Source organism: Bubalus kerabau, chromosome 11 (genome assembly GCF_029407905.1).
Source record: "Bubalus kerabau isolate K-KA32 ecotype Philippines breed swamp buffalo chromosome 11, PCC_UOA_SB_1v2, whole genome shotgun sequence".
In the NCBI taxonomy this organism is placed as follows: Eukaryota; Metazoa; Chordata; class Mammalia; order Artiodactyla; family Bovidae; genus Bubalus; species Bubalus kerabau.
In genome coordinates this window covers 13,012,633-13,039,686 of record NC_073634.1, presented here as the reverse complement: position 1 = coordinate 13,039,686, position 27,054 = coordinate 13,012,633, and the positions used below count along the sequence as shown (strand labels likewise).

General features: G+C 38.6%; 1 protein-coding gene across 1 annotated transcript in view; it reads right to left on the bottom strand.

Annotated features, from left to right (window-relative positions):
- M1AP (meiosis 1 associated protein) overlaps window positions 1-27,054 on the bottom strand; it is a 79,367-nt gene that overhangs the window by 30,105 nt on the left and 22,208 nt on the right. The window contains exons 3-4 of the mRNA XM_055539550.1: window positions 19,991-20,176; window positions 18,937-19,105 (exon numbers count right to left, since the gene is read on the bottom strand). Coding sequence (XP_055395525.1) covers window positions 18,937-19,105; window positions 19,991-20,176 — 355 coding nt within the window. The remainder of the gene's footprint in view (window positions 1-18,936; window positions 19,106-19,990; window positions 20,177-27,054) is intronic.

The following is a 27,054-nucleotide window of genomic DNA, read 5'->3' as shown; positions in this document are numbered from 1 at the left end:
TCTTTTTTTTTTTTACTATGGCTGAGTAATAGTCCATAAAGAATATTCCACATCTTCTTTATCCATTCATCTATTGATGGGCACTTAGGTTTCTTTCATATCTAGGCTACTGTAAATAATGCTACAGTAAACATAGGGAAGCATATATCTTTTAAAATGAGTGTTTTTTCTTCAAATAAACATCCAGGAGTGGAACTGATGGATCATATGGTAGTTCTATTTTTAACTTTTTGAGGAAACTCCATATTGTTCTTCACAGTGGCTGGACCAATTTGCATTCCACTAACAGTGCATGAGAGTTCCCCTTTCTCCACATTCTTGTCAACACTTGTTATTTGTTGTCTTTTTGATGATAGCCATTCTGACAGGTGTCCAGTGATTGTGGTGTTGATTTGCATTTCTCTGATGATTAGTGATGCTGAGCATCTTTTCATGTGCCTGTTGACAGAGCATGTCTTCTTTGGAAAAATGTCTTTTTAGGCCCCTTACCCATTTTTAAATTGGGTTGTTTGTGTTTTGATGTTGAGTTGTATATAGGTTCTATGTATATTTTGAATATTAATCCTTTTTTAGATATATCATTTGCAAAAGGCAGCAGGCTGCCTCTTCATTTTGTCAATGTTTCCTTCACTGTGCAAACCCTTTTCGGTTTGCTGTAGTCCCATTTGTTTATTTTCGCTTTGCTTCCCTTGCCTGAGTAGACATATCCCCCCAAAATATTGCTAAGATTGATACTGAAGAGTTCACTGCCTGTGTTTTCTTCTAGAAGTTTTATGGTTTCAGATCTTACATTTAATATTTTAATCCATTTTGAGCTTATTTTTGTATACGGTGTGAGAGTTCTTTCCAACTTAACCTATAGGTTCTTCAGAGAGCCACTGAGTAGAGCTTCTTCCTTTGAAACAGTTCTCAGTAATCGCCATAGAGAGCTATGCTTCAGGTTTGAGGGACCTTCTCAGAAACAGTCACATTATCCAAGCTAAACAGTAATATGGAAACCAGAACACTTTAGAGGGGGAACTTCTTTTCCATATTCTCTGTCACTGGTCAAGGCATTCATTTCTTTGTGCCTGAATTATAGCAGTAGCCTCTTAGCTGCCCCATCAAACTCCATTCTTTCCCCTCTGGTACTTCTTACTACCAATTAATTTTTCTAAAACATAGTTTCACCAGATCTTTCCTTTGCTAAAGAGCACATACTGCCTTTCTGCTGTCAGCTTCTTTATTCTCATCACTCATTCTGAACCATTTGTTACTACTCATTATTCCTCAAATACCCCATGTGCATGTGCTCAAGTTGCTAAGTCGTGTCTGACTCTTTGTGACCCTATGGACTACATAGCCCACCAGACTTCTTTGTCCATGGGATTTTCTAGGCAAGAATACTGGAGTGGGTTGCCATTTCCTTCTCCAGGGGATCTTCCTGACCCAGGGATCGAACCCATGTTTCCTGCGTTGGCAGGCAGACCTTTTTTTTTAACCACTGAGCCACCAAGGAAGCCCTTTCATACATTCCTCCTTTTTTCCACTTGTTGAGAGCCTATCAACAACCCTGCCCCTCCATCCTCCAGCTTAGTAGCTTGCATAGAGCTGAAGTTCAGCAAATGCCTATTCCTCAGCTCTTATTACTTTTTCCTGTAACTCTTCTGCTTCAACTAAATTAGTCTCCTTGCCATGTTATTTCCTTCCTTAGTGCTTTTTCTATCTATGGCCTGCAATTTCTCCAGAATTCAACTCAGACTGACTTTTTCTAGGAAGTTATTAATTATGGGCTTAATTATGGGCTTCCCAAGGTGGCACTATTGGTAAAGAACCCACCTGCCAATGCAGGAGACATAAGAGAGGCAGGTTCGATCCCTGGGTTGGGACGATTCTCTGGAGAAGAAAATGGCAACCCACTCCAGTGTTCTTGCCTGGAGAATCCCATGGACAGAGGAGCCTGGCAGGCCATGGTCCATATGGTCTCAGGGTTGGACACAACTGAAGCGACTTAGCATGCAGGCACATGTTTAATTATATCCTCCCTATCTGACTTTAATCAGTAGCCCCTGAGTATCTGTGGGCTTCGTTTGGTGGAATGTAGTAGAAAGACAAGGGTTTGAATTGTGGCTTGAAAGTTGTTAGCTATGTTACTTTTGGCAAAGTGGGGAAAGCACAATCTATTTCATAGTTATAGGAGGCATAAGAAATGAGATGATTACCTATGAATGGCATATGGCAGATCTAACAAATGGAATTTTCTTCCTTTTCTCTCATCAACAAAATGAGTTGCTCTTACAGGAAAAGAAGATATTTTCCTTTTTAAAAAGTATTTTCCCTCTACTTGCTTATCTTGGTGACTTTCTCCTTGCCACCAACAAACATAAGAACATCAACACTTGGTATTTTGTTCTTTATAAATACAACTAAATGTACTAAACCTGGGGAATGGGGAGGAGACTTCTCAGATGACAATCAGCTCTCATACTTACTGGTGAGCAGGGTAGTCAGTGGGACCGGTCCCACTGAGGTTATGAACTAAAAGTTTACTAGAGTCAAAGCGTGGCTCTCACACACCCGCTCTGGCTCTGAGTTGTTTGGGTGTTCCTGACAGGAGAGGAAGGCCTGGTCTGTTGCAGAGTAGCGGTAGCCAGCGTTTTCATTCAGTTTATAGACTTACTCTGCCACCCTGTGGCGATAAGCAGTGATACCCTTCACTGAGCTAAGGTCTGGAAGAGCCACAATAATGGGAAAGACTAAGAAAACCTATGAGTGCTGAAGAATTGATGCTTTTGAACTGTGGTGTTGGAGAAGACTCTTGAGAGTCCCTTGGACTGCAAGGAGATCCAACCAGTCCATCCTAAAGGAAATCAGTCCTGAATATTCATCGGAAAGACTGATGCTGAGGCTGAAACTCCAATACTTTGGCCACCTGATGCGAAGAACTGAGTCATTTGAATAGACCCTGATGCTGGGAAAGATTAAAGGCGGGAGGAGAGCGGACGACAGAGGATGAGATGGTTGAATGGCATCACCAACTCAATAGACATGAATTTGAGTAAACTCCAGGAGTTGGTGATGGATAGGGAGGCCTGGCATGCTGCAGTCCATGGGATCGCAAAGAGTCGGACACGACTGAGCGACTGAACTGAACTGAAGAAAACCTAAGGGTAATAAGGTAATGCCTAAAGCAATGCTTCTCAGAAGTCAACCCTAAAATAGGGTTACAAAATTGAAATGTATTTAAAAGGGAAGAATTTAATACTTTAACACACACATACATATGTAATGGTTATATTTCTATCATGACATAGAATGTCTAAAGAAGAGGCCCAGGAAAATTGTGCTCCTGGCCAGTCCTGCACAATCTCCCCAGTCCCACAAAGGTCTTGACCTATATGAAAATTCTATTTCTTTCTGAATGACTATGATGTTACCTGTCCTTTGGTGTCATGGATGGGCTTCAAGGGTTCTGAGAACCCTTGAAATTGAATACAACTCAGTTTGTAAGAGCATAGGTATATTTTGGTGGGGATGGAGGAGATGGTTAGGTCCTTAGCTTTTATTAGATTCTCAGAAGAGCTCTGTGACCCTCAAAATGTCAAGAACTACTACAGAAACTATGTAATCATGGTACCTTAGCTTCCTGGGTCAGTTTACAATCAGTGCTATCTACTCTGTGAATACAGGAGTGGCTTTAGGATGCTAACAACTAGGATAAGTAATCAGAGCAGACAGTTTGCTCAGGAATAACTGTTCAGGTTCATTCAACCACAGTTTTTAAGTCAATAACTGCAAGGGGATAGTCTCCAACACATCACAATGTTAGGGGCAGTCCAGCTTGTCTTTCTGAACTTATAAGCCTCCTTTGTGGTGGTAATGATTGAGCCCTGGGAAAAAGGAAAAGCCTGTTGAAAGGAGGTGGTGGGGTTAAGGCAGTGTGTCCTCTGTAGAGGAGTGAGCATAGCACTGACCAAGTGGTGATCATCTTCTTAGGATCCCTGTCTATTAGAGGGCTTAAAACATCAGTAGGAGTGTAATGAGATAGAGAAAATTCATTCCTCGGAACTAGTCTCAGGGAGAATACTATTGCCATTCATTCACTTATTTAATTTGTCATTCAAATGATTATTAGTACCTTCCATGAGCTAGGCACTGCTTGGGGTCAACAATGAAAAAGACAAATTCTTTGCTTTTATGGTGTTCCAGTCTAGTGGGAGAACAGACAATAACAAATACATAAAATGGAAAGCAATTACAGATAATAATGGGTAACTTTGAAGAAAAATAAATCAGGATATTTGTGTGTGTCTGTGAACTTTTCTCTTGGTTGGCCAGGGAAGAAGCATGCTCTAAGAAGATAACAGCTGAGCAGAGACTTGAACCAAGTGAAGGAGGAAGTCATGAAAACATCTATGGAAAGACTGTTCCTTACAGAGGAATCAGCAAGGTCAAAGGTCTTAAAGTGAGGATGACCTTGGTATATTGGAGGACTAGCAAGAAGGCTAAAGCAGAAAAAGGGAGGAAGTGAGGACAGGCAGGTAAGCAGCTGAGGTGAAGGATGAGATCTCCCCAAAGGCACACGCTCATGTAACAACAGGTAGTCACTACACCTGTTTCTAAGAAGGGTGGGTTCCTTTATTGCAAGCCTTTGACTCTTCTTAGGGAAGAAGTGTGCAAGACTGGGGCACACTTACTCCTTTCCCTTTTCTTCTTTATAGCTCTTGGCTCCTAAACAATTGTTGAATTAGTATTCTAAAGACATTTGTTTGAAGGTGTGCCAAACTGTTAGCTTGTGTGAGATACCCATGTCTCGGTCCAGGCTTCCCACACATACTTTCCTGTCCTGTGGAGTAACGGGCAGTGGTTGAAAAATGAGAGAGGAATCTGGGAGTCCCGTAAGCAGAACTCAAGCAGAGACCCCTCAGCTTGTAGTGGACATGCCTCTTTTCCAGCCCTAGTCAGTTACCCAGGGAGTTTTACAATGGAAGGTCAAGCTGGTGCAGCCTAAGGTGGGCTAAAATAAAAAGGAGGCTCGATTGTTAACCAAAGAATGTAATACTAATGATCCACAATGGATGATTTACATTATTAGAGACAAAATAGGGACGTATGGGCATCTCTAGCTCTGAGACATGTCTTAATATAATTCCAAATGTAAAATTTCAGCCCTTAGTAAGTAGATGAATTAGAAAAAAGAAATGTTTCCAGAGCAATTACTTTGGCTGGGAGAGTAATCTTTTCAGAATTGTTCCTAAGGGTGCAGAAGCCTGTGACTGGTTGTAGGGACTTCCCAATGGGAGAAGCTGCATGGGATCCTCACACATCTGGAGCCATGGGAGCAACACCCCGTGACAGGAGTTGACAATATTCCCTGCCATCCAATCCTCTTTTTTTTTTTTCCCCCCTAGCCACATGGCTTTCTAGTTCCTGACCAGGGATCAAACCTGGGCCCCCTGCAGTGGAAGCACAGAGTCCCATCCAATCCTGCTTTGAGATGCCTGACTTGCCCTGCCCTGGCCAGCCCAAATAGAGAGATCTTGTAGATGCAATAAAGAGGGTCTTGGTTATGGACGGGTATCTGCATGCCTGTGGATACCAGATGTAGCACCTTACCCACCTCTATAGACCTAGCATTAGCACAGGGTCTGGAATACAACAGGGAGCTCAGCAAATGTCACTGCACAAATAATCATAGCCAATATGCTCCTAACTTCCTCATGATATTAGACCAGTCACCACTTCTCTCTAAGTTCAATTTCTTCATCTATAAAGTGGATGATGATAATACCTAGGCTTAGGGTTCATTTAAGTATCAGATGATGATACTGGAAAGCACTTTGTAGACTTAAAGCATAATGAAACTATAAAGGGTGAAACAGCAGAAAGCTGCCTCCCAGCTGTCTGCACACGAACATTTAGTTACTAAGTGCCAGGGCCATTTCTTTCCTCTTTTCTTGGTGACATTTTTGTCTTCAATAATCATATTATATCATACTTATATGATTCAATTTGTAAGAAAACATATTTTATCTGTGGGTCTCAATTAGCTCTATTTTCATTTTACTGAGAAAAAAAATTACAACTCACATGCAAAAGGGGTTGATCACTACTGACTGAGACATACCAAGATCTAAAGCACAGTTTGACTTGGGAAACATAAGACTTAGGAGGTATTTAAAAAAAAATATTCCTTTTCTGCACAAATTTATGTATTCTATAAACTAAAAGCATTTAATGTAAATTGCAATGCAAATTAGAAAAGTGGATTGGGAAGAAGTGTTTTCAAAGGCACTGCGGTGCTGGAGGAGAGCAGGGGAATGGTTATTTAGGAAAAGGAGGAAATGGGATTAGGATGACATTAAATCTATTGATGTGGCCCTGATGCCAATGCAGTAGACACGGGATCGATCCCTGGGTTGGGAAGATCCCCTGGAGAAGGAAATGGTATGGCCCTGAGAGCTCAGACCAAGGAGCTTTGCCTTCTTAATGCCCAAGCAAGCTAAGAGAAAGATCTCCTCTGAGGTGAAAATAAAAGTTGGAGGAACCAAAAAAGACTGTAATACTTACTGGGGACTTAGGTAGAGTAAGGAAATGTTTTTAAAAAAAAAGGGACAGAAACTAAAGAAAGTCCTAAAACATATCCTAAACAACAGCAATAAAAATCTAGATAACAGTTTTGTAATCCTCTATACATGTATGCATTTTTACATTATTAGAGGTATATCTTCAGGGTATTAGATTTTTAGAAGTGAGAGTCGTGAGTCAAAGTAAATGCCTAAAAAAAAGGCAAACGCCTAAGTAGTTTTGTTAGATACTGCCAATTATTGTTCAGTGGCTAAGTCGTGTGTGTCCAGCTGTTTGTGATTCCATGGACTGCAGCATGCCAGGCTTCCCTGTCCTTCACTATCTCCCAGAGTTTGCTCAAACTCATGTCCATTGTGTCGATGATGCCTTCCAACCATCTCATCCTCTGTTGCCCCCTTCTCCTCCTGCCCTCAATCTTTCCCAGCATCAGAGTTTTTTCCAATGGGCTGTACCATTGTATATGGTACCAGCATTGAATGGAAATGCAGCGTCACCAATACAATGTGCGGTCATACGTTTTTTGTTGTTGTTGTCATCATACTTTTTAACTTTTGTCCATTTAAAGGTGGGAAATGGTATGTTGGTATAGTCTTAGTTTTCATTTCTCTAATAATGATTGAAGTTGAGCATATTTTTATGTGTTTAAGGATCATTAAAAAATTTTTTTTATTAATTAAAAAATTATCTGTATATGTCTTTTGTTCATTTTTCTATAGGGTTTTTGGTCTCCCCCCGCCCTTGATTTTTAAGTATTCTTTATATATTAGAGATATTTGTCATTTCCCCCCCAAGATATAAATTACAAATACTTTCTCCTAGTTTTTCAGTTGTCTTTTTAAAATAACTAATTAATTAATTTTTTATTTTTGGCTGCATTGGGTCTTTGTTGTTTTTCCTGGCTTTCTCCAGCTGTGTGGAGCAGGGGCTACTCTTTGCTGTGGAGCACAGGCTCTATGGCGCATAGGTTTCAGTAGTTGTGTCTCAAGGGCTCAGTAGTTGTGGCTTGTGGGCTGTAGAGCGTGAGCTCAGAAGTTGTGGCGCACAGGCTGAGCTGCTCCAAGGCATGTGGAATCTTCCTAGACCAGGGACTGAACCCATGTCCCCTGCATTGGCAAGCAGATTCTTACCCATTACACCACCAGGAAAGTCCCAGTTGTCTTTTCGATTTTGTTTATGGTGATCTTTGCCATGCCTAAAGATTTTAATTTTTACATAGTGAATTTTTATGTAGTTAAATAAATTATCATACCTGGATTTTGAGTCATAGGTAGAAAATCTTTCCCTATGCTCTGATTATAAAGAAATTCACCGGGGTTTTCTTATGTAAAGTTTAAAAATAAAATAAAATTAAAAAAAAAAAAAAAAAAAGAAAAAAAAAAAAAAAGAAATTCACCGGGGTTTTCTTTACCTACTTTTAAAATATCATTCTTAACATTAATGTCCCTGGTCCATTTAGAATATTTTCTAGATAGCTAACCACTTGTCCCAGACCACTTTTTGAACCATCTGTGCTCTAGTGATTTGTCATCTTCATCCTACACTAAATTTATATATGTACTTGTGTCTATTTTTGACTGCAATCAATCTTTTTTTTTTTTACCCATTGGAATGGTTTTCAGTTTTATTGGAAGTCCCTTTGGGGAATCAGTCTTTGTACTGTGCTAACTATGCTCTAGTGTTGGGTATATGATAGGTGTGATTTCAGGTAGAGAAGTAGCCAGATTGTACTAAGATTGAGTGGGAGCAGTCAAGTCATTTGCCAAGTAAAGCAGGGCTGTGTTTATTTCTGAGTGTCAGTGGATGAGGGGGAAAGAACAGGAGGAAAGAAGAGTTGGAATTTAATCAGAATAACTTGTCATAATTTCCTAAATATAGAGAGAGATGATGAAGAACTTGACCCTATTAATCTAAATAGAAGATGGAAGAGGAGGTAAAAAGAAGGAACCAAACTGCTGAGAGTGATAAGGATCTTCCAATCTAATACCTGACGAACTCATTTTCCTGTCAATAACAGCTTTAAACTCTGGATAATATTAAAAAAACAAAACAAAATAACTACCTGAGGTCTCTTGAGACTGAACAAAGATAGATTTGTGAAAAGAGTTGAAACTTAAGAGTAAGTGATCAGCAAGGAACGAGTTTCCCATTTTTTTGTACCTTTGTCCTGCAGGTAGCCTCCATCACAGCAGTGTGGGGTCAAATAAAGCTTCACTACCAAGGCCTCTGTCTTTCACTAGCATTACCAGGGGAAGCAGCCTGGTGCAACCAGAGCCTCTGGTGAGTGAGGAAGAAATCCACAGAGCGAGAAAGCCAGGGTCAGAGAGTCCAGATACCTCGCTGACCCCAGGTGGGGCAATCTGAAAGCAGTGCCTAGTTTAAGCTTAAAGAATGAAACTGAGATTTGAGTGAGGGGCCTACTGCAGGTCATGAAATGTTGCAGTTTGAGTCTAACAATGTTAACTGTTTGCTAAAACAAACACTTTTCAGAGTAATATAATAGATTCCAGAGTCTATACAACATACAGAAAAAACAATCCAAATGTTTTTGGCATACAAAGAATCAGAAAATGTGACCCAATTTCAGAGGAAAATAGAGTCAACAGATGCAAACTCAAGATGACAGAGATGTTAGAGTTATCACATAAGGACTTTAAAGCACCATAATTAAAATTATGGTCATAAGGAATGGAAAATATGTTCAATATGAATGAAAAGATAGGAAATATCAACGGAGAAATAGAAAATATAAAAAAGTACCAAACGGAAATTTTAGAACTGAAAAGTATACTATCTGAAACGAAAACTCCCCACATGAGCCTAATGGCAGAATAGAGATGAGAGATGAGAATCAGTGAATTTAAAGACAGATCAACAGAGATTATCTGATCTGAAGAAGAGAAAGAAAAGAGTTTGGGCAAAATGAAACAAACAAGCAGAAAACCACAGAGCCTTAGGGAACTGTGGAACAATTTTAAAAGGTTTAACATGTGGGTAATTGGAGTACCAGAGGAGTAAGGAGAGGGAATGAGACAGAAAAGAAAAATTTGAAGAAATAATGGTTACAAATCTCTCAAATTGGATTAAGGATATAAAGTTACAGATTAAAGAAGCTCAGTTAACCCAAACAAGAAATCTGTGCCCAGTCACATCATTATAAAACTGCTTAAAAACACACATAAAGAGAAAATTCTTGAAAGCATCCAGAGAATCCATCCTTTACATAAAGGGGAAGGTGATTTAAGGACTGTGACTTTTATTGAGCAACCCTGGAAAGCAGGAAGACAATGGAGCAATATATTTAATGTGCTGAAAAAAAAAGAATCCTGTCAACCCTTAAGTCTATGTATAGTAAAAACATCCTTCAAGAATGAAAGTGAAATTTACGTTTTCAGATAACAGCTAAGAGCAGTTGTCATGACCAGAAACAAGCTACAGGAAATATTAAAGTTCTTTGACCTGAAGGAAATGATACCTAAGGGAAAGCTGGATCTTGAGGAATAAGTGAAGAACACTGGAAACAGTAAATATAAAAACTATTTTTCTCTCAGTTTCTATAATATACACACGGTTGTTAAAGCAAAAACTTATAATATTGCCTTGTGAAGTTTATAATGTAGATTCAACACACATGACAACTGTAACAAAAAGACAATGTGTATATGTGTGTGTGCAGGGGGATAAATGGACCCACATAGGTGCAAAGTTTGTTTAATATCCATGACATAGTACTGTATTAATTCTAAGTAGGCTGTAAACAAGTTAAAATATATTTTAATCCCCACAAGGTTTCTATTTTATGTGAGGTACTGTAATCTTGAGGTTTCTGCGTTTTATGTGAAGTGTACTATATTGACTCTAAGTAGACTTTCAAAAGTTAAGAATGTATAATGTAATCCCTATAGAAGCCACTAAAAATAATGCAAGGAAATATAGCTAAATTATAATAGATAAGATTGAATTCTGAATATGTTTGCTAATCCAGAAGAAAGCAGGAAAACAGGGAAAAGATGAACAAAAACCAGAGAGGACAAACAAAAAAATAAAATGACAGACAGACATAAATCCAACAATGTCAATATTTATGGTAAATGTTAATGGAGTATATACCCCCCAAAAAAGCAGAGAATAGCATAATAGGTAGAAAGCAAGACCCAATTATTTTCTGTCTATAAAAGATACACTTTAAGTATAAAGACACAAACGGGTTGAAAGTAAGTGGATGGAAAAAGATTAACCATAAATATGGTAAGACTCATGAAAACTAAAAACATATGCCCATACAAAGATATGTGTACTGATATTTTGTAGAAACTTTAGTAACTATAGTCAAAAACTAGAAACAACTGAACATCCATTAACAGGAAAATGGGGAAACAATATGTGGCATAATCATATAATACTGCTTAGAAATAAAAAGAAACTAATAACTCCTTGTTGATATAAACAACATAAATGAATCTCAAAATCTAATGAAAAAGTCAGACAAAAGATTCTATACCATTTATACGATCCTATTTATATCAAATACAAACTAATCTACAGACAAAAACCAGATCAGCAGTATATGTGAGGGATGGAGTGTAAAGGGGCAAGAAGAATCTTTTGGGGTTGATGGAAGTGTTCTGTATCTTGATTGTGGTGATGATTTGTGGGCATATACAAATGTCAAAACTCATTGGCTTGTGCAGTTTGGATGAAATTTGTGCTGTGCGTGGTCGCTCAGTCGTGTCCAACTCTTTGCCACCCAATGGAATGTAGCCTGCCAGGCTCCTCTGTCCATGAGGATTCTCCAGGTGAGAATACTGGAGTGGGTTGCCATGCCCTCCTCCAGGGGATCTTCTCAATACAGGGATCGAACCCAGGTCTCCTGCACTGCAGGCTGATTCTTTACATCTGAGCTACCAGGGAAGTCCATGAATACTGAAGTGGGTAGTCTATCCCTTCTCCTGGGGATCTTCCCAACCCAGGAATTGAACCAGAGTCTCCTGCATTGCAGCTGGATTCTTTACCATTTGAGCTACTGGAGAAGTGGGAATGAAACTTTTAGTATGCAAATTATTCTTCAAAAGAGGTAAGGAAAAAATTAAAAGACCTAATTTTCAAATAACTTCAGGTTTTCTACTGAACTCTAAAAAAATTCTTCAATTTTTAAGAAGAGAAGAGGTGTCATTTTTCTGAGGCCATGCCTCCTGTTAATAAATGTCTCTGTGTTAAAAATCTTTAGGTAGTAAAAGAATAGTGGTTCTAATTTAGTCTTAATGCCACAGGGAAATGACTTTAATATAATTTTCAAAGACAAATTCAATGGATAGCTGCATTTTCTGATGTATTTTTAAGGATACCGAAAAGAGAAAAAAAATCAGTAAGTAGAATTCTGACAACTGTGTTGAAGCATGAATCATAGAAAAGTTTTTTTTTTTTTTTCTGGAATCCTTTAGGACGCAATGAATCTTTATCTTATATGTTTGGGCTGTTAACATTTGGTGTTTCCTGAGAACGCATATGGATAAAATAGCTTGACATCAATCCCTGGCAAAGACTAGGAGGAAATACTAAACAGATGGTTTGTGAGCACTTAGAAAAGAAACCTGATATTCTTGTGGTTCCAAGGCTGAGAAATGGAGGCCGGTTGACAGCATCATTAAGATGATTTGTAACTGGTTGAAAGACATACATACCCCAACGAATGCAGACTGCTGTTAACATGGATGACACCCTCTGGGTGCCAAAAGGCATTGATCACAGTGGCTGTTTTAGTTTTGTCGTATTGATTACTTAGTCATTCTTTGGAAAGCTACTATAAACATTTTATTACATGCAAATGAATATAGGCACCACATATTTAAGCTATGAAGCATAACAGCAAAATGAACACTCATGAAGCCTTTAACTTAAGATGTCGATCAACGATGCTAGTAAGGTATCTATATGCTTTGCTCTGATCTTCTCTAAGGGAAACACCGCTACGCTGAATTTTTAAAAATCTTATCTTTCCTTTTAAAGCTAGTTTTATTAAATACTTTTAGTTTTGCTTGAGCTTTATAAAGAGGTGTCTTATTGTCTACATTCTTGGTTATCTGCTTTTTTCCTCAGTATTCAAAAGATCTGTCAACACTGTTGTAGGTAGCTGTGGTTCATTCATTTCCATAACTGTATGATATTCTACTTTGTGAATATACATTGTAATGGTAAAAGAATCTGCCTGCCAATGCAGGAGGCATAGGTTTGATCCCTTGATTGAGAAGATCCCCTGGAGAAGGGAATGGCAACCCACTCTAGTATTCTTGCCTGGTAAATCCCATGGACAGAGAGCCTGGCAGGCTACAGTCCATGGAGTTGCAGAGTCAGACACCAGTGAGCAACTGAGCATGCACACACATTTATTCATGAGTCATTCAATGGACATTTGAGTACTCTAATTTTTGGCTTTTTAAATAATGTCAATATTCATGTTCTTGTACATGTCTTTAAGTGCACATTTATAAAAAGTTTTTCTGGAGACATTCTCCTAGGGATGGAACTGCTAGGTTGTAGGGTATTATGGATGTTACTTTATAACAAAATGACTATTTGTGAAACAATTACATTTTTCCTGTCAGTATATAAGAGTTTCCATGCTCTGCTATTGCTAACACTCTCGTGAGACTTGTTAATTTTTTGCAAACTAGTGGGTATAAGATGGGATATCATTGTTTTAATTCGTGTTCCCCTGGTTATTAATGATGGTGAGAATTTTCCTTATGTTTATTTTTCATGAGATTTCCTCTTCTGTGACATACCTGTTCAGACTTTGTTTATTTAAAAATTAGATAGTCTTTTTTTAAAAATCAAGTTTCAGGCATTCCGTATTCTAGATACCAATTCATTATTGGTCATATGAGTTATAAATATAGTTATGACATGTCATTATTTTCTTTATGGTGTTTCTGATGAATAGAAATTCTTAATTTTGAAGTAATCAAATACCATAAAATATCAGTCTTTTACTTTATGCTTAGCAAATTTATTCTTCCTCCTCCCTAACTTCCGTGATAAAATTTTCTCCTGTATTTTCCTGCAAATTTTTCAAGTTTTAACTTTCAAATTTAAGCCTTTAATCTATTTAAAATATAGTATTGTAAATGGAGCCTGGTAGGCTGCAGTCCATGGGGTCGCGAAGAGTTGGACACGACTGAACAACTTCACTTTCACTTTTCACTTTCATACATTGGAGAAGGAAATGGCAACCCACTCCAGTGTTCTTGCCTGGAGAATCCCAGGGCCAGGGGAGCCTGGTGGACTGCTGTCTATGGGGTCGCACAGAGTCAGACACGACTGAAGTAACTTAGCAGCAGCAGAAGGGATCAAATTTCATTTTTTCCCATATGGAATGCTTATAGTTTCAGTATGATTTAATGACTAGATCCATTCTTTCCTATTGCTTTGTCATGTCAACTTAGCCACATATTAAGTTTTCATATAATGTGGCTGTCTGTTTTTGGGTTCTCTCATCTGTTCTAAACTGGACATTTGTCTTTCCCTGTAGAAATACAACACTATCTTAATTAGAATAGTCTTATATTAATAATCATCTTAATATCAGGCAAGGGAAACCTTTAGCTTTAATATATATCTTCAGTTCAGTTCAGTCGCTCAGTCATGTCCGACTCTTTGTGATCCTATGAACTGCAGCATGCCAGGACTCCCTGTGCATCACCAATTCCCGGAGGTTACTCAAACTCATGTCCATTGAGTCGGTGATGGCATCCAACCATCACATCCTCTGTCATCCCCTTCTCCTTCTGCCCTCAATCTTTCCCAGCATCAGGGTCTTTTCAAATGAGTCAGCTCTTCACATCAGGTGGCCAAAGTATTGGAGTTTCAGCTTCAACATCAGTTCTTCCAAGGAACACCCAGGACTGATCTCCTTTAGGATGGAGTGGTTGGATCTCCTTGCAGTCCAAGGGACTCACAAGAGTCTTCTCCAACACCACAGTTCAAAAGCATCAATTCTTTGGCGCTCAGCTTTCTTTATAATCCAACTCTCACATCCGTACATGACCACTGGAAAAACCATAGCCTTGACTAGACGGACCTTTGTTGGCAAAGTAATGTCTCTGCTTTTGAATATGCTATCTAGGTTGGTCATAACTTTTCTTCCAAGGAGTAAATGTCTTTTAATTTCATGGCTGCAATCACCATCTGCAGTGATTTTTGGAGCCCCCCAAATTAAGTCAGCCACTGTTTCCACTGTTTCCCCAACTATTTGTTATGAAGTGATGGGACCAAATGCCACGATCTTTGTTTTCTGAACGTTGAGCTTTAAGCCAACTTTTTCACTCTCCTCTTTCACTTTCATCAAGAGGCTTTTAGTTCCTCTTCACTTTCTGCCATAAGGGTAGTGTCATCTGCATATCTGAGGTTATTGACATTTCTCCTGGCAATCTTGATTCCAGCTTGTGCTTCTTCCAGCCCATCATTTCTCATGATGTACTCTGCATAGAAGTTAAATAAGCAGGGTGACAATATACAGCCTTGATGTACTCCTTTTCCTATTTGGAACCAGTCTGTTGTTCCGTGTCTGGTTCTAACTGTTGCTTCCTGACCTGCATACAGGTTTCTCAAAAGGCAGGTCAGGTGGTCTGGTATTCCCATCTCTTTCAGAATTTTCCACAGTTTATTGTGATCCACACAGTCAAAGGCTTTGCCATAGTCAATAAAGCAGAAATAGATGTTTTTCTGGAACTCTCTTGCTTTTTTGAAGATCCAGCAGATGTTGGCAATTTGATCTCTGGTTCCTCTGCCTTTTCTAAAATCAGCTTGAACATCTGGAAGTTCACATTTCACATATTGCTGAAGCCTGGCTTGGAGAATTTTGAGCATTACTTTACTAGCATGTGAGATGAATGCAATTGTGTGGTAGTTTGAACATCCTTTGTCATTGCCTTTCTTTGGGATTGGAATGAAGACTGACCTTTTCCAGTCCTGTGGCCACTGCTGAGTTTTCCAAATTTGCTGGCATATTGAGTGCAGCACTTTCATAGCACCATCTTTTAGGATTTGAAATAGCTCAACTGGAATTCCATCACCTTTTAAATATATATATTAGGATTAGCTTGGAAGTTCATCAAAAAATTCTGATAGCATTTTGATTGGAATTGCATTGATAGATCAATTTGGGGAGAACTGAATCCTTATGATATTGAATGTTTCTATCCATTAACATGCTCCACTTAGTTATATCTTCTTTAAGGTGCCATCAGTAAAGCTTTCAACTTTTCCCAATAACTATTCTATGCATCTTTTGTTAAACTTTATTTCTAAATACTTTACTCTTTTATTCTTGTAAAAGGTATTTATTTAAAAATGGAAGTTTCTAAGAGTTTGTTTCTAATTATAGAAATGCTACTGACTTTGTATGTTTGTCTTACATCTGGGCTTCCGCACTGGCTCAGACGGTGAAGAACCGCCTGCAGTGGGAAAGACTTGGATTCGATCCCTGGTTTGGGAAGATTCCCTGGAGGAGGGCATGGCAACCCACTCCAGTATTTTTACCTGGAGAATCCTCAGGGAGCCTGGCGAGCTATAGTCCATGGGTATGTCCAAACACCTTGTTACACTCTTACTAATTTTTCCATAGAATCTTTTGGTTATTAATGTAGCCAATTAAGTATGTTTCAGATAAAAATAGTTTTGTTTCTTTCTTTCCAATCTTCACATTTTTTTAGTATTTTTCTTATTTTGCTAGTCTATGACAACTGCATGCATGTGTGCTACGTCGCTTTAGTTGTGTCCAACCATGCACTATAGCCTGCCAGGCTCCTCTGTCCATGGGATTCTCCAGGCAGGAATCCTGGAATGGGTTGCCATTCCCTTCTCCAGGGGATCTTCCCTACTCAGGGATTGAACACGTCTCTATGTCTCATGCATTGGCAGGCGGGTTCTTTATCATTAGCACCATCTGGGAAACCACTATGATTAACTATGCTGAATCAAAGCAGTAACGGGGCCCCCATGTTTTATTCCTGATTTTTGAAGGCAATCTTTCTGGGCAGAGTATTCTTGGTTATAGCTTTTTCCTTTTCATCACTTTAAATATATTGTGCCACCCGGTTCTAGCCTGAAGAGTTTCTGCTGAAAAATCAGCTGATAGCCATATGGAAGTTTCTTTGTGTGTTATTTGTTGCTTTTCCCTTAATCCTTTTTAATGTTCTCTATTTTTAATTTTCTATTTTAATTCCCATGAAGTGATGGGCATCCGGTCCCATCACTTCATGGGAAATAGATGGGGAAACAGTGGAAACAGTGTCAGACTTTATTTTTTTTGGGCTCCAAAATCACTGCAGATGGTGACTGCAGCCATGAAATTAAAAGACACTTACTCCTTGGAAGGAAAGTTATGACCAACCTAGATAGCATATTCAAAAGCAGAGACATTACTTTGCCAACAAAGGTTCTTCTAGTCAAGGCTATGGTTTTTCCTGTGGTCATGTATGGACGTGAGAGTTGGATTGTGAAGAAGGCTGAGTGCTGAAGAATTGATGCTTTTGAAGACTCTTGAGAGTCCCTTGGACTGCAAGGAGATCCAACCAGTCCATTCTGAAGGAGATCAGCCCTGGAATTTCTTTGGAAGGAATGATGCTAAAGCTGAAACTCCAGTACTTTGGCCACCTCGTGCGAAGAGTTGACTCATTGGAAAAGAGTCTGATGCTGGGAGGGATTAGGGGCAAGAGGAGAAGGGGGCAACAGAGGATGAGATGGCTGGATGGCATCACTGACTCGATGGACGTGAGTCTGAGTGAACTCTGGGAGTTGGTGATGGACAGGGAGGCCTGGCGTGCTGCAATTCATGGGGTCGCAAAGAATCGGACACGACTGAGCGACTGAACTGAACTGAATAGTAGGTAAGATATCATATACCACACAGCAAGGCTGGTTACCCTCCTTCCCCAACTGGCACAATGTCAGAGGTCCATGATGCTGGAAGGATACACATGAGTCAGAATTCGATGGGAAACACACCCTTAGCTACCAACTCCCTGACCCAATTAGGGTGTGAAGTGAAGAGTGAGGTTATTTTTGTGGTACCAGGAAGAGATCAATGGTATCAGAACAGTGAGCACCTCCAGGTGTGTATAACCTTGGAGAAAGCCAATATAACTGCTGGAGGGTGAATTTAACTTGAGTTTTGGATAAGTTAAAATCAGTTAAAAATCTTAAATTCCATAACTTGAGAATCTCTATTTGACTTTCTGACCAAAATCTTTTCATAAATTTCCAATGCTTCAGCATTAAATCCAAATGTCTCAGAACGGGCACATGGCATATATGGCCTTTCTTCATCTAACCTTTGTCTACCTCTAGAGCCTTACTCCTGCCTCTGCCTGATAGGCTCCTGACATGGAACCATGCGTTTATCTCTGAAAGATGATTTATCTTGCTTTCTCATGCCCCTGGTCTCCTTTTTGAGTCTCCCTTTCCTCTCCCTCTGCTTGGTTAATTTCTACTTGTATTTAAAAACTCAGTTTAAGTATTTTCTCTTCAGAGAAGTGTAGGATCTGGTGCTAGTAGTGACTGGTAGGGGTAGGCAGTCTAGGACCATCAGGACTGGAAAGCTAGTGACTGAGAACCCATTCTGGGGAGGTAGGAAGTAGGCAGGACACATATGAACTGAGAATATAGTCCCCTGGCACATGTTCCATTGTTCCATCAAACTTCACTTACAAAGCACAAATTCAAAAATAAAATTATCAAGAATTTTAAGACAGTTACCCAAAAGCATTAAATTCTAAGCATGGGGTCTTTTTAAATGCAGGGCCTTGAATGACTGTACTGGTCATAGGCCCAATGAAGCCAGCCCTGCATGTAAGTCTCTTCGTACAGCAAAATGTAATAAACCAAGTTATTCACTAATAAGCAATTAAACAAACAAACTATGGTCCAACCAGAAAGTAAAAAACATCATGTATCCAGTAAAAAAATGAAGCATGTCTACAGATACTAACATAGACAGCTGTACAACACACAAAGAGGGTTACAGATTATTATGTATGTGATGATCCCATTAAAATATAAAGTATTTCTATATATCTATTTGTTAGAACATTACAAAGGATACCCCAATCTCTTGAGGAGGAAGGAATTTTTAACTTTCTTTACCTATAATGTTTCAGATTTTACACTAATATATATATATAGCTTCTAAAATTAAAAATAAGATTAAAAACTAAACGCTATCACCTAGAAACACTTTTCTGGACCACAGTGAAATCTGTTGGATTTATTTCATTTAAGAATATAAAAAGACCATGGAAAATAATCTTCCTCAGCTGTAAAAGACTACTCATTAAAATTCTAACCATCCTTTTAACCTTTTCATTTAATCCTTACCCTCATTGCTGGGCTCTTCAACAGGGGATGCTGAGTTCATACATTCTAGGACTCGCTTTGTGATCTCAACCACCTGAAGCTTCCTGATCCTGACTAGGTCTGTATCTTTCAATCCTTCCTCCAACTGTTTGACCACCTCTTTTCCAGGCTGTGAAGTCAGAACGGTAATCTGGAAATAAAACAAAGAATCATTGTGCCCTCTTTCACTGATGTACAGAGTGAAGAATGTAAGAGATTAGATCTAGAGGATAAACATCAAAGAAATTGGTAGTAGTGTCTTAGAGCACAGAAGAGGATTTAATTGTAACTTGCAAATCAAGTTTTATTTGACAGATTCTGGTGGGAGAGGTCTGGTGGGATAGATCATCACAGCACCCTTCCAAACAAACTGAATCTATCCCAGAAAGTGACTAGTGAGAAGCCATCCTTGTTTCAGTGTTTTTTTGGCCATGCCACAGCATGTAGGATGTTAATTCCCCAGCCGGAGACTAAATCCACACCACCTGCATTGGGAGCACGGAGTCTCAACAACTGGACTGCCAGGGAAGTCCCCCACTGCGTTTCAGCTTTTAAGATTGCTTGAATCACAGGCAGTATCCCTCTTGCTCAAAGTGCTTTGATTTCATGAAGAAACAAAGGAAACAGAATCCTTAAATTCCACTTGTTAGATGTGTACTAAGTATCAGAGAGCTTATATGCTCTTTTCTCAGTGGTACTTCCCTTGGATGTCTCTCCTTGCTCAATCTGAATCCAGGCTGAACATCAAACTCTGGAAGGCAAGTATTAAATATATGCAATTTTCTTTTGTACATAGACATTTTAATTGGTGAATAAGCATATGGATGAGAGCATAATTATTTTTAAACTCATTTGTTTGATGCCTGATGTTACAGAGACTGAATGTATTTTAACTCACTCACATACCCAATGGAGTGCCTAGTGATGACCTTCAAGTAAATGAAACAGCGAACAATAGAAGGATGGCAAATAATGAAGGATTTCGATGGACTTAAATGGGAAGAAAGCTTAGTGTCCTAAGGCCAGCATCTCTTACCTCCAGGGAACTGTAGGTCAGAGCTGCACCTGTGCTCACATGTCTGCTGTACTGTTTGAACTGCTGGAGCCCATCCTCTATTGCCAGCTGCAGAGAAGTGCCTTGTGGTCTGAAACAACCTTCTCTTTGCAGTATGCGGAGTTCTGAGATGCAGGCCTGCAGCCTAGCAAGGTTCCCTTTCACTTGCTGCAGAGAAAAATGAGTCAAGGGTGCACATCTTTAGTGACTTGGGTTACAGATTAATTGGCAGTCTAATTTATTATCCATTATTACTTGAGTACTTTTCCCTTCCTGAAAATCCATTTATTTGACCAAGATCTATGGAATGCACATTCCATTCTAGGCACTGCATTAAAACCTTCCCTAAATTTCCCTAAAATTTGCAGCCAAAGGCATTGATTATGCGGAGTTACTAGAAACAGAAAATGTGTTTTAACTCATTCACTCTCCCAAAGGAAGGTTCAGCTGTGACTGCTCAGTTTTCTTGCAAATTGGAGGCCTAGCAGTGTCACTCTAAATGTGTCACTCTTCATTTCTCAGTCAGTCTAGGAACTGGGAGGCACTCTATTCAAGAGTGATATTTTACCAGAAATGAGGATTTTGATGTGGTTGATCATTTAAAACTGAGTTCAGTTGCTCATTTGTGTCCGACTCTTTGTGACCTCATAGACTGCAGCACACCAGGCCTCCTGTTCATCACCAACTCCCGGAGTTTACTCAAACTCATGTCCATTGAGTCGGTGATGGCATCCAACCATCTCATCCTCTGTCATCCCCTTGTCCTTCTGCCTTTGATCTTTCCCAGCATCAGGGTCTTTTACAATGAGTCAGCTCTTCGCATCAGGTGGCCAGAGTATTGGAGTTTCAGCTTCAACATCACTCCTTCCAATGAATATTCAGGACTGATCTCCTTTAGGATGGACTGGTTGGATCTCCTTGCAGTCCAAGGGACTCTCAAGAGTCTTCTCCAACACCACAGTTCAAAAGCATCAATTCTTCTGCACTCAGCTTTCTTTATAGTCCAACTCTCACATCCATACATGACTACTGGAAAAACCATAGCCTTAACTAGACGGACTTTTGTTGGTAAAATAATGTCTCTGCTTTTTAATATGCTGTCTAGGTTGGTCTGGAGAAGGCAATGGCAACCCACTCAAGTACTCTTGTCTGGAAAATCCCATGGACGGAGGAGCCTGGTAGGGCTACCGTCCATGGGGTCGCGACGAGTCGGACACGACTGAACGACTTCACTTTCACTTTTCACTTTCATGCACTGGAGAAGGAAATGGCAACCCACTCCAGTGTTCTTGCCTGGAAATCCCAGGGACAGCGGAGCCTGGTGGGCTACCGTCTAGGGGGTTGCACAGAGTCGGAAACGACTGAAGCGACTTAGAAGCAGCAGCAGCAGCTAGGTTGGTCATAACTTTTCTTCCAAGGAGTAAGCATCTTTTAATTTCATGGCTGCAGTCACCATCCGCAGTGATTTTGGAGCCCCTCAAAATAAAGTCTGCCACTGTTTCCACTGTTTATCCATCTATTTGCCATGAAGTGATGGGACCAGATGCCATCATCTTCGTTTTCTGAATGTTGAGCTTTAAGCCAACTTTTTCACTCTCCTCTTTCACTTTCATCAAGAGGCTCTTTAGTTCCTCTTCACTTTCTGCCATAAGGGTGGTGTCATCTGCATATCTGAGGTTACTGATATTCCTCCCGGCAATCTTGATTCCAGCTTGTGCTTCTTCCAACCCAACGTTTCTCATGATGTACTCTGCATAGAAGTTAAATAAGCAGGGTGACAATATACAGCCTTAACGTACTCCTTTTCCTATTTGGAACCAGTCTGTTGTTCCATGTCCAGTTCTAACTGTTGCTTCCTGACCTGCATACAGGTTTCTTAAGAGGCAGGTCAGGTGGTCTGGTACTCCCATCTCTTTCAGAATTTTCCACAGTTTATTGTGATCCACACAGTCAAAGGCTTTGCCATAGTCAATAAAGCAGAAATAGATGTTTTTCTGGAACTCTCTTGCTTTTTTGATGATCCAGAGGATGCTGGCAATTTGATCTCTGGTTCCTCTGCCTTTTCTAAAACCAGCTTGAATATCTGCAAGTTCATGGTTCATGTACTGTTGAAGCCTGGCTTAGAGAATTTTGAGCATGACTTTACTAGCGTGTGAGATGAGTGCAATTGTGCGGTAGTTTGAGTGCTCTTTGGCACTACCTTTCTTTGGGATTGGAATGAAAACTGACCTTTTCCAATAAGGTCCTACCTAACAGGCCCCTCAGGGTCACTTCAATAAAGAAAAGATGCTTGTTTGCAATCAGGTCAAGGAGTCAACATGTAAATCTCCTGACTGTCCTCACTCTCCTTCACAAAAACTTGTTCTCAGGAAGTAGTTTAGTCTAATATGATTCTAGATCAATGTTACATCTCCTAAGAATATACACATTTTGAATAAATGTGGAATTAAAATTTGTGACACTATTTGAAGGAATGCCAGGCATCAATAGCAGGTGGGGGTGGGGTGGGGAGAAATTATATTTGGGATGAAGACACTTTCCTGATCAAAGAGCAGAATTGAGCAATATTTGCAAAACATACATAAAATTCATGAGCATGTTACTTTGCTTACTTGCTCCTTTTCATGAATCTCTGGAGAAAATGGAAGAAATAGGATATAATTTTTATACAAAGAGAACTTGTAATCTAGACAGGAAGATAAGAAACCTACTCAAGAAATAAATGAGAACAAATGAGGACAGTAGCCTTTAAGTATTTCTTTTCATGTACTCCCTAAAAGAATATGAAAAATTATATACTCTATTATATATTATGTTGACATCTAGATTTAAAAATTCTAAGTGTAACTAGTTGTTAAGGATATATAATTTCCAGTATATTTAAATATCAATATTTAAAAATGACACTATAATACAACTCTTTAAAACATAATCTAATTATGTTTATTAATCTAAATATTAATATCATAGGAATTTGATACTTTCATTTTTCAATTTTAAAAGTTTAACAGATGGAAATTAATATTATTCATTTTCTCCTTGAATTCATATTTCCATTTCAATTTCCCCTAGTTTTATCGTAATGTAATAGAACTTTATGGTTGGCAGTCTTTTATTGATTATCTTACCATATTTCTATGCATCAAAAATATGTCATCAGATTTTAAAATTTCCTATGACCATAGGCTCTAAGGAGTTCTCTAGATTGAACTATTTTAAAAATCATTGTTCATATAAATCGATCAAAACAACATATATATTATCTATTTTGATAATTATTGGCATTAAGGATAAAATTTAATTAGAAATGTATCTCAATGGTGAGCACATTGGGTTCTTTAATTAGTTAAGGTATGTGTGAATAAATAAATTATTGATTAAATGGCACAACATTAAGTATTAATCCTATTCCTATTTTCTAGGAGGTTTCTAGTTCTGAGAAACCTCATCCTGATAAATACAGATGTCAAACAAACTGTCAAATTCATTCTGAGTTATATGCCAAAAATTACATATGGATATACTAATAAAATTATTTTAATGATCTATTAGCTGCTACTCAACTTAGTCTTCCTTCAATTTTGTTAAAATTGGAGATTACCTGGTTGCAAAAGGTTTTTAACCCAATCATTAAGTCATTTTCTTTCTTACACTGATGTCAATATTTTGAATTATTCCTTTGTTTGGTGCCCCTGGAGGTTTTAAAACCACATGGCAATTCATCACAGTAAAATTTATAGTAGGTGAAAGATATGTTCCTCTCACTTCATCCTTTTTATTTTGGGTTTTCTTTGTGAAGTGGAAGAGAAGTAATTGTTAAAGGGATGGCAGGAATGAAGGAGCCTGACACCCTCATCATAGGCATAATTATAGAAGTTTTAGAAAAGAACACAGTAGAAATGGAAGATCTACATAACAGTTCTTGAAAATTATATATTCCCATGCCCTAGGAACTCTTATAGCCCTAGTTTTATGTGTATCACAGTTGGAAGAGACTTACAGACTATTGATACTTTAGAAACTTAGAAAAAGAGTTGTTGGAAAGGAGGTGAGATTGAGTTTAGAATTTAAAGGATAAGGTTTGTAAAAAGAATACAGTATTTTAGGTGTATATGTGTGCATTTGTTGGGGGGCTGGTAGAGAGGCTGAAAGTTCAATATAAGCATCTATGGAGGTTGAAAGTGAATGTAGTGTGCCAGAGAGAAAGAAGGAATATGCCTGATAAGAGTAGAGGATGCTTGTTGAAGAGTAGTGGACTGTTTATGAATAAAGAAGCACTAGTCTTGGTTCAAGTTTTAGATCCAAATGCTTCTTGAGTTCCTAACCTCTCTCTTCTTCTTCTTGACTATGAGTCCTTAAGCTAAAATTTCTTCAACCAGAAAATGAGGAGAATATAAATACTTATCTTAAAGAATATTAAATGACTTAATTCATGGCACATAGTATGTACTCAGTGTTAACTGTTTATTATTTTTTTATCATGATGATCAAACCCTAAAAACACTTAAGACATTGCTAATTAAACAGAAGGGGTTTGTATTGTAATGGGCCTAGTCTACAACTGATAAAAATAAGTGAAGAAAATATACTGTCTATGTAAATGACATAGGTCCATTAACTCATCCACTTAAAAAAAAACATTTATTATTATGTGCTTATGATGTGTGTGCGTGCATGCATGCTAAGTCACTTCAGTCGTGTCCGACTCTTTGCGACTTTATGGACTGTAGCCAGCCAGGCTCCTCTATCCATGGGATTCTCCAGGCAAGAACACAGGAGTGGGTTGTCATGCTCTCCTCCAGGAGATCTTCCCAACGTAGGAGTTGAACTAGCGTCTTTTATGTCTCCTGCACTGGTAGGCGAGTTCTTTACCACTAGCACCACCTGGGAAGCCCACTTATGATGTACTATGTACCTTAAAAAAAAATAATTCCCACTCACTACTAACTTTACAACAAGTGAGATAAATAGCCTCAGAATACAAATGGATAAGAGCCACACGAGAATGACATTTTTCCAAAGTATACTGACCAGTTATTGTCTGTCTATCTCACTAGAATATAAGCTCAATATAATAATAAATTAAAGGATGAATCTGAGCTCTCTCTTCATTGCCATGTCTGCAGGGCCTAGAACAGTACCTGGAATACAGTTGTATTAAATTATTTTTGAATAAACGGTAAAGGGATGCATATATAAAAAATTTCATGGAGAGGAAAATATAAGTTAAAAATATAGGAATTCCATACTTTAAAATTTTTGATGTATCTAAAATTACTCAATAATGAGAAATTTATTGAAAAAATAAACCAGGAAAATAGTAGGAAAAAAAGGATACTATCTTATGGTAGGGAAGGTCTTTGGAAACATGACAAAAAAGGTATGAAAACACAAAGGGAAAAATGAGAAGATCTAACCATATAAAAAATAAATTTTTATGTTGAGTAAAGGAAAATACAAATAAGGTTAAAGACAAAAAACAAACTAGGTAAGTATTTGCAATGTATATAATCAGCATGACATTAATCTTAATGTGTAAAAAAAAGCACTTACAGATAAACTAGATATCTGAAATACATTCTTCCACCAGCTAATGATACATATACCAGATAAAACACAAACATCTTTTTTTAAACTTTTTATTTTGTAGATGGCAAGGGTGAATGTCGACATTCTAGGAATCAGAGAACTGAAATGGACTGGAATGGGTGAATTTAACTCAGATGACCATTATATCTACTACTGTGGGCAGCAATCCCTCAGAAGAAATGGAGTGGCCATCATGGTCAACAAAAGAGTCCGAAATGCAGTACTTGGATGCAATCTCAAAAATGACAGAATGATCTCTGTTCGTTTCCAAGGCAAACCATTCAATATCACAGTAATCTAAGTCTATGCCCCAACCAGCAACGCTGAAGAAGCTGAAGTTGAACAGTTCTATGAAGACCTACAACACCTTTTAGAACTAACACCCAAAAAAGATGTCCTTTTCATTATAGGGGACTGGAATGCAAAAGTAGGAAGTCAAGAAACACCTGGAGTAACAGGCAAATTTGGCCTTGGAATAGGGAATGAAGCAGGGCAAAGACTAATAGAGTTTTGCCAAGAAAATGCACTGGTCATAACAAACACCCTCTTCCAACAACACAAGAGAAGACTTTATACGTGGACATCACCAGATGGTCAACACCAAAATCAGATTGATAATATTCTTTGCAGCCAAAGATAGAGAAGCTCTATACAGTCAGCAAAAACAAGACCAGGAGCTGACTGTGGCTCAGACCATGAACTCCTTATTGCCAAATTCAGACTTAAATTGAAGAAAGTAGGGAAAACCACTAGACCATTCAGGTATGACCTAAATCAAATCCCTTATGATTATACAGTGGAAGTGAGAAATAGATTTAAGGGCCTAGATCTGATAGATAGAGTGCCTGATGAACTATGGAATGAGGTTCGTGACATTGTACAGGAGACAGGGATCAAGACCATCCCCGTGGAAAAGAAATGCAAAAAAGCAAAATGGCTGTCTGGGGAGGCCTTACAAATAGCTGTGAAAAGAAGAGAAGCAAAAAGCAAAGGAGAAAAGGATCTGAATAAGCATCTGAATGCAGAGTTCCAAAGAATAGCAAGAAGAGATAAGAAAGCCTTCTTCAGAGATCAATGCAAAGAAATAGAGGAAAACAACAGAATGGGAAAGACTAGAGATCTCTTCAAGAAAATCAGAGATACCAAAGGAACATTTCATGCAAAGATGAGCTCGATAAAGGACAGAAATGGTATGGACCTAACAGAAGCAGAAGATATTAAGAAGAGATGGCAAGAATACACAGAAGAACTGTACAAAAAAGATCTTCACGACCCAGATAATCAGGATGGTGTGATCACTGACCTAGAGCCAGACATCCTGGAATGTGAAGTCAAGCGGGCCTTAGAAATCATCACTACGAACAAAGCTAGTGGAGGTGATGGAATTCCAGTTGAGCTATTCCAAATCCTGAAAGATGATACTGTGAAAGTGCTGTACTCAATATGCCAGCAAATTT